Genomic DNA, 8,440 nt, shown 5'->3' with positions numbered 1-8,440 from the left:
CATATCTATTTTGCAACTAAAAAATAATGAACATAAAAAGTTACACTTCATAATGATTTTTTGCAACATAAGCAATATAATGACATTTATACAATGGACATAATAAAAAGTTACACTTTATAATTATAAAGTTGTTCATGATTAGCAATATAAGGTTGTTTATATAAGTATGATTGACAATGAACAACCCAATTACCTCACTTAGAAAGATGAGATAGAGTAACAAATCTTTAATCAAATCTACAATAAAAAAAACTAGCATTAACAAGAGACACAATGCATCAAAGTTCCTACTAATAATTGGAAAAGAAGGAAAATAAAGATTTATATATAGAAAGGAAGAATATGAAGAGAGCTAAAATAGAGAATGATATGTTATTATAAGGATAAATAAATGTAGACTGATACAAACAGTTGAAGGGAATTTAAAAAATATTAATAATAATATTATTTTTAAGAAATATATAAATAACAACAGAAATTATATTATATGGATAAACTACTCATTTTTACTAATAATTGAAATATTTAATTTTCAAAAATAAATTGTTGATTATCTAATTAAAACTACCAAAATATCTAGTAAGTTTAAAGGGTAGTATTAGTTTTACAATTTGTAAATTGGTATAATAAAAAAATTACAACAAGTAAAATAGTAGCTAGTAAAACATAGTGTAAACTTAAAGAAATAACATTTTACAATTAACAAAAATAAACATCAATATAAAATTAATAAATATATTAAAAATAATAATAAATATAAAATATTTAACTTATATTTGAACTTGGTAATAGAAAAAGATTGTGATAATTAATATTAATAAAACATTCATTTTTGTCCGAAGTGGTGTGAGGTGAAAGATAAAAATGATATTCTTTTTGAAAATCTAATTAAGTTGTCACAAATATGAAAAAGATAAAGTTGTAATTAATGCATAATACAATTGTGAGAAAATATTTGTATTTTGGTTAAGAAAATTGATTTTTCTTCCTAACAAAAATAATATGGATCAATAGAATGATTGAAAAATGTGATTTATAAAATAATGAAAAAATAGAAAAAATATAAACATTTGAAGTTTCTTTTAATGAATTAATTGGTCAATTAAATTGAAAAATTGAAACTTTGAACCATCAAAACCCTCATCCATTCAGTAGTCTCCCAGTGGTCACAAAACTAAACGGGAAAGTGGTGACTGGTATGGGAAATTCACCATTACCAGTAATAATCTGCTTGTTGGTCTCTGATGATCCCTCAAGTAGGACCCGCAACTTTACGAAATCCAACGGTTAATACTTTTACGAGGAAAGCACTGCCGTGGGATCGCAGGAATAGTGAATAACAGGAAAAGGTCAAGAAAGGCCGATAAAATTTCCCGTGACAACGTATATATACCGTTTAAAAAATATGTATATATACTGTGTGCTGATGAAGTAACTGCTACAACTTTCGGTGAAAACACATCAGGGTTTCCAGAGTAATTGAGGGGTAGTTGAAATTTAAGAGCATGGCAGCTGCAAAATTGTGGGGATTACATGAGGTGAGGGGCCATCTTCATCTTCAAAGTCCTCCAATTGCCATGCTCAAGGGAGTTGCTGCCACTAAGTTGGGTACGCGTGCCCTTCGTCACTGCCGTTTTCCTCATCAACACTCTACCACTGGATTTATCTATCTCTCCAACTCGCCAAAGTATGAATTTTTCGTTCGCATCATTCAGCAAAGTTCTTAGGCTTCGGAATTCAACGCATAATATTATTTCTTCAGTGCTTATCTTGGCTTCCTTTTACAATAATATCTCTCTATGTAGTGTAGTTCCGTTGCATATCTGCGGTTCTTTTCTCGGATGCGGATAGGATCTGTAAAGTTTTTTGTATAAAAAAGTATTGATATTTTTACATCCACCATTTATGATCTCATTCAGTTGATACATATTTTTTTGCTTTTGTTTCTTCTATGGAAGCTTATTATCTTAATTATGATATTTAAGCTTATGAGTAGTTGTAATCTGGGTCTGCAATTCAAAGTTTCCATGTCTTCTAATATTTTTAGTAACTATTTTTGACAATTGTAAAGGATTCCCTTAGATCACCCTCGTGGATTAGTCACGAGCTTAGATTTCACTACTTAAGGATGCATGTGGAGTTGGCCACGGCATATAAGCTAATGCATATTTTCTAATGATCGAACGAATAAATGAATGAATTTTAATGATGTCTACGAGACCAAGGGGTCTAAGGAACCAAGAATCCAATCCTAAATCTCTTTATGTTCTTCATAATGTTTGCTCTTCTGTTGTGGACATTTAATACGAAATCAACAATTTTTTGATCTTTGCTTCTTTTAAAATTTGTTCTAGGCAACCTTCCTTTAAGATATTCTCATATTGAATATCAATATCTTGGTAAGCAACACATTCAAAGATAAATGCCATTTAGTTTCCACTACCTCTTTGATGCAAAAAGAACACAATCTTTCTTCCCAAGCTTCTTTGGGAGTCATCCATCTACTTGTCTTGCACCTTAGATGAGGAGACCTTGCTCTTAATTGCGCTTTACATTACCAAGTTTGCAACTTGAGCTCTTGAACCAGGTTCAGTTGTAAACCTGGTATAGGTTCATCTACGGTGCGTGCTTGGTGCGCATAGGGTGTGCTCCAAGCATTGTGGGTGTGCCTAGGTTCGCATACCCATGAACTCATGCTCAACTCACATGCATCTTGTGCGCACCCTATGTGCACCCAACACACACTTGAGCGCATTGTCTAGAGACGCTGGCACACTTGTGAGAGCTCACAACCCAAACTTGGTTTAAAAACAAATTTTAATTATTTTATTGATAAACTTAAAATGCCCTAATATGAAGCTTTCAAACCTTCTTTCATTTCATTTTACCTCTCATTTTTGCTATGAAATGATTGAATTTTACAATTTTGTATATTTCTCTTATTTTTTTGTATATATAATGCACACACACACACATGTACCCATAAGTATCCAAACCCTTAAAAACAATTTTCGTGTACCCACGTGTTGGGTTCTTATACCCAAACCTGTTGTTGAACTTGAACGGATAACTTAGTTTGCGCCACTAGCAATCTATCCTTACCTTATAATTGCCTCCTGCAAGTAATCTTTTTCATCATGATCCCAAGCGGGATTGAACTCTTTCGCATAATGAGCTTTTTTCACCCCATTTGTATTGTCCTAATGGAAGCCTTGAGTTTTTCTAGCACAAATTTTTTTATCTCTTCACTATTATAGGGACATTTTTGCTTGTCAAATTTCCCATTTGCTAGCCACTCCTTGTTTTGTTTCATCCACGTTTTCTTTCTATGGACTAGCTTCTCCTTGACAACTGGTTTGGGACAACGATGATTATCCATATTTCCAACTTTATTTAGATTGCTTAAAAAATAGGTTACCACCAAAGCTTCCATTGAAATCATACCCGCTTCCGCCAAGAGAATCTCATATGGAATTGTTGATTTGACTTTGAGGTTACCAGTGATAAGATACTCTTGAATTCTTTCTATTCATTTCCATTTGTGATTTGAAAGGCTGCTCCCCTAAACCTCACAACCACAAAGTGCAACCGGTGCTGCTAGTAGGGTGAAAAGAGTTTTCTTAGTTTTTCAATTTCATAACTTTGCTTCTCTACACTTGTTTTGCAGCAGGAAAGATGCTTTCCAACCCTCTTGTATTTGTTTAGCTCTACATGTCTCCCAGCTAAGCCTATTGTGGAAATCAATTCCTAAGCACTTGTATTTCTCCACAATCTCTAACAAGCTTCCTTCAAAGAGAAAATCATGAGCTTGGTTTTGCTAGTGTTCATATGCAGCCCAACCTCTTCACAAAAGCTCTCTAGGGCTTTCAAGTGTTACCTAAAATCTTGGGCGATGACATTGTCTGTACAAAGAAATAACTTCACCACATAACCAACAAGTTGGACACCCTTTTGTTTAACTAATCATTATTAGAACAATATCTCCTTAGTTAGATTGTTTCTATATTTAATGGTCACTTTAGATATTGTAGATATTTTGTATAATAGATTCTTTCTATTATTTATATGTTTCTTTTTAGAAACATCTCTCTTCTAAATTATATAAGAACATTTTTTTCTTTGTTAATAATCATTCCATTATTTTACCATTTACTTGTGTAACATGGTATTAGAGCTTCATAAATATTTTTTGAAAAATTTAATAATTTCTTTATGAAATTATTTGTTTCCAAACTTTTTGGAAAGTTTTTCAAATATTCGTGGCTCTTAGTAATTATTTTCGTGGCACCCATCGACATCCTTCCTAATTATTTTTGTGACTTCTATGGGCTTTATTTTTTTCGAAAATGACTTTTGTGGTTTCTCCTTGCATGACGTCATCCATTCTTCTATAGTTACACACAAGGTGTTTTTATGCAACCCACGAATCTCATTTAATGGCATCTCTATGATTTTGTCGACCCTCTTGATCAAACTTCCATGCTTCTAGGGCACACATAGTTGCTTTCTTCTATTCATGTGGGTTACAAACGACTCAGTAGACCATCTTCTTGGTCGTTTCCTACAACTTTTGACCTTTCATGGTCATTTTTCTCTGATCTGACTTCGTCACCTAGGGTTTCTCAATTCCTCACTTTTTCTCTGTAGTCCGCACTTTGAATTTTTTGTGGATATTGTCTGCACCTTTCTTCATTCATCGAGGGTTTTGTCAAAACCCTAATTTTTCTACTCTTATTCAAATTCAAATAAGAATTTCCTTTTGGGTTTTTGGAGAGCTTTTCTAGGTTCTTGAATTTTTGTAGGTCTTTTGAAATTTCTGTATTGGAATTCATGTTGGAAATCTATTGTTCTATCTTGAAGTCATGTATATTTTTTGCCTTAATCTTATAAAAAATCTGACCACATGTTGATTGTATTCAGCATCCATATTTGTGTCGCCATCAGGTCAACCACAGTTGACCTTTGTATTTCATACTGGCAGTAGTAAAAAATTCAACGATAGAAACTACAATACTTGGAAGCAACTTATGATGATGATTTTTGAATACAAATGTCTTGACAAAATTGTTTTGGGGAAGACTAATCATCTTGAGGAAGAAGGCAAAGAGCAAGATAATTTTTATGAGCAAATTGACAAGTTGTTATGCTCATCAAAATTTTTGTCACTAATGATTAGCTATTGAAGTTCCTTTCTGCAAAACAACTGCTGAAATTTGGATGCATCTCAAAGGTTTGCATGAAACCTTTGATAAGGGTTGTGCATTCTTCTTGAAGGACATACTTTTAACTATCATGTGGATGAATAGGTTTCCCTGCAGGATAATCTCAATAAAGTCAAGGACATTCGAGATTAACTAGAAGCTATTGGACACAAAATGGAAGAAGACATGATGGTGATCACCCTGAAGAGTCTTCCATTTTCCTTTGAGCACTTTGTTAAAATTCTCAACATTGCTCCCACTCATTTTGATGTTTCATGTTTTGGTCTCTGTATAATGCTCCCATGACAAGATCATTGGAAACAACAATTTGATAGCAGTACCAATTCATTGTCAAACACATAAGCTTTCTCAACTAACTCTATTTGTAAGGACACATACAACTATTAGTTCTCCCAGTCTTTTTAACAAAATCCCTCTACTCAATCATCAGAAGGCCAAAAGGAGAAAAATATTCAGTGTAACTACTGCCATAAGCTTGGTCATATAAAGTTGGAGTGTTGTAAACACTTAGCTACTCAAGCGAAGGAATCTAATGCACAACCTAAAGCGCATGTTGGGGAGCACACTAAGCAGGTTGAATCCACCTTTTACACCTTCATGACTAAAAGACATATGGATCATGTAAAATCCTCTGCTTGGTATATTGATTTAGTGCTTTTCACCACTTCAGTCATCGTTGGTTCACAAATTTTTCAGCCGTTCCCATATTGAGTTACTTTTGGAGGGGTAGATTACACCTTTGTCAAAAATGGCAGCATACAGATTCAATCTTGATGAAGGAAACCAATTTTCTCTAATGTGTACTATTGTCTAGGAATGGAACTTAACATTCTCTCAATTGGTCAAATTTTGAAACATTCACCTCAGCTAAAGTGTAGTATAATTGATTGAGAGACTTAACCTACTATTGTTGTACGTCTTGAGAATCATGGTCTATTCAGACTTGTTGACTTCAGTAATTCTTAGGAGCTTGTTGGCAACCCATTGCTCCTTTGTGAGTACACTTTGGCATAAAAAAATATGGGTACTTAAATGTGCACTATCTTTTTCAACATTTTTGGGGAGATCTTGTCATTAGGCTGCTAGAGATTCAAACCTAGAACCTTGGAGTATGCAAAGCATGTCAAGTTGGGTAGCAACATTGCACTTTGTTTTTAGGTGGCTACTCCTAGAGAGATTTTGAGATACTACAACTAGTCCATGTTGATACTATGGACCTATGGCTACTCCTGTTACTGGGTCCAGGTATTTCTTACTTTTTGTTGATGATTTCAGCCATGAAAGGTGAGCGCATTTCCCTCATAAAAAATCAGAGGTGCTTGTTTTGTTTCAAAAGTTCAAAGCATTTGTAGAAAAAGAGTGTAGTCAATATATTGGTACTCTTAAAACTAAGAATGGGGGAGAATTTTATTCCTCTGCCTTATCCCATATTTTGGTGGACAAGATGGCATAAAGCACCTATTAACAACATCCTGCACTCCTCATCAAAATAGTGTCATTGAGCGTGAAACTACTTGATTACCGAAATGACCCAGTCTATGCTTGAACAGAAGAGTGTTGCAAAGAGATGTTGGGCTGAAGTAGTCAACACTGTTGTCTATCTTCTCAACCGCTTTCCTATAGTGGTTATCATGACAAAAACTTTGGAAAAGGCTTGGTCAAGCTGTAAACCCAAAATCAACCATCTCAAAGTTTTTTGCTCCACTGCTTTTGTCTAGCTTCTTGATGCTAAATGCACCAAGTTAAATGCCAAGAGCCAGAAACTGATGCTAATTGGCTATAGTGGTAATAAAAGCCTATTGACCAATTGATATTGAGACTAATTGTCTCATTGTCAATGTCTTTGATGAGGAATGAGGGCCATTTCAGCTCTCTCCTCTAGTTATGGATTTAGAGGATTAGTCTCTCAAGGCTCAAGACTTGGGTGTTTGTCTTCCACTAGGTCCACCTAATGGGAGGGCTTCCATTGAAAAGGCGCCAATTATTCTTATTCCTGTCTCTCCACCAATTCCTTCTCTTGCACAGTCACCCAAACATGCAACTACACCACCTGATTTTTCTTAAGATTCATCTGATCTTCTATTTGATGATGATGATTCTATAGCACCTCCTACTTTTTATGTTGGCACTTCTATTCTTTGGCCTAAATGGTGAGCTAAGACGATTGGCAATCTTAATGATGATGAACTCATCAAGGGTAGTGTTACTTAGAAGAAGAGAAAATCTTTTGATTTTGTAATTTTTTTCTCACTGTCAACATTCATAGTGTGTATGAGGCTAAAACATACCCAGGCGTGAAAGAGATACCCAAGTGGGAAGAAAGCATGAAAACTGAGCATCATAGCTTGTTGTAAATAAAACTTGGGATTTGTTGGATCTTCCTTTAGGAAAGAAACCCATTGGAAGCAAATAGGTCTACAACATCAAATACAAGGTTGATGGTACTCTAGATAAGCACAAGGCTCATCTCGAGGCCAAAAGCTACCCTCAACGTGAAGGGATTGATTATGAGGAGACCTTTTCTCCATCAACAAAGATGAGCACCATCAAATTAGTCCAAGTCATGGTAGCTTGGTGTGATTGGAAGGTCCATCAAATGGATGTCAAAAGTGCCTTCCTAAATGATGATTTATAGGAAGAGGTGTACATGATTCAACCTCTTAGATTCAAGGTTGTTGGTAAAGAACACTAAGCACTTAAACTGGTAAAAACACTCTATGGCAAAAACACTCTATGGCCTCAAATAGGCTTCTCGAGCATGGTACATGAAAACTGATAAGTATCTCACAAATCAAGGTTTCCAAAGGAGTTCTATGGTGATGTTTCACACCATCGCCCCATTGCAAATGGGGACCGCCTCTTTTGCTCCAACAGTAGGCGTAGGTGGTCTTAGAGGTTCCAACTAGCAAGAATTTTGAGACTTCAACCTTTAGATGATGAGTTTGACGAAGTTGGGAAGGAGGGCTTGAGATTAAAATCAATTATGTTCTGGAACTGAAGTCTAATCTTGGCAAGTGCTTGATTGGGAAAATTTCACTAAGTGTAGGGGCTGAGAGTTGCATAGGGACAAAATCCTCTCTAGCATAGAAATCCTACCCTCCCTGTAGCTTGAGAATCTTGACCTCCACTTGATTTCCACCTTCCTAGTAATTAAGAGATTTAAACTTTTAAGGGAGTAAGGTAACTCATTGAAGGGCTGAAGTTCAAAGTTTGTT

General features: G+C 34.9%; 1 protein-coding gene across 1 annotated transcript in view; it reads left to right on the top strand.

Moving 5' to 3' along the window:
- Window positions 1-1,443: 1,443 nt before the first annotated feature.
- LOC149566133 (ACT domain-containing protein ACR12-like) overlaps window positions 1,444-8,440 on the top strand; it is a 220,169-nt gene continuing 213,172 nt past the window's right edge. Inside the window, exon 1 of the mRNA XM_089819562.1 lies at window positions 1,444-1,690. Coding sequence (XP_089675688.1) covers window positions 1,509-1,690 — 182 coding nt within the window. The 5' untranslated portion in view covers window positions 1,444-1,508. The remainder of the gene's footprint in view (window positions 1,691-8,440) is intronic.

This window comes from Cupressus sempervirens, chromosome 3, assembly GCF_028749045.1.
Source record: "Cupressus sempervirens isolate cs-2001-9-10 chromosome 3, ASM2874904v1, whole genome shotgun sequence".
NCBI classification, from domain to species: domain Eukaryota; kingdom Viridiplantae; phylum Streptophyta; class Pinopsida; order Cupressales; family Cupressaceae; genus Cupressus; species Cupressus sempervirens.
The sequence above is the reverse complement of the archived record's forward strand: the minus strand, read 5'-3'. Positions and strand labels throughout refer to the sequence as shown.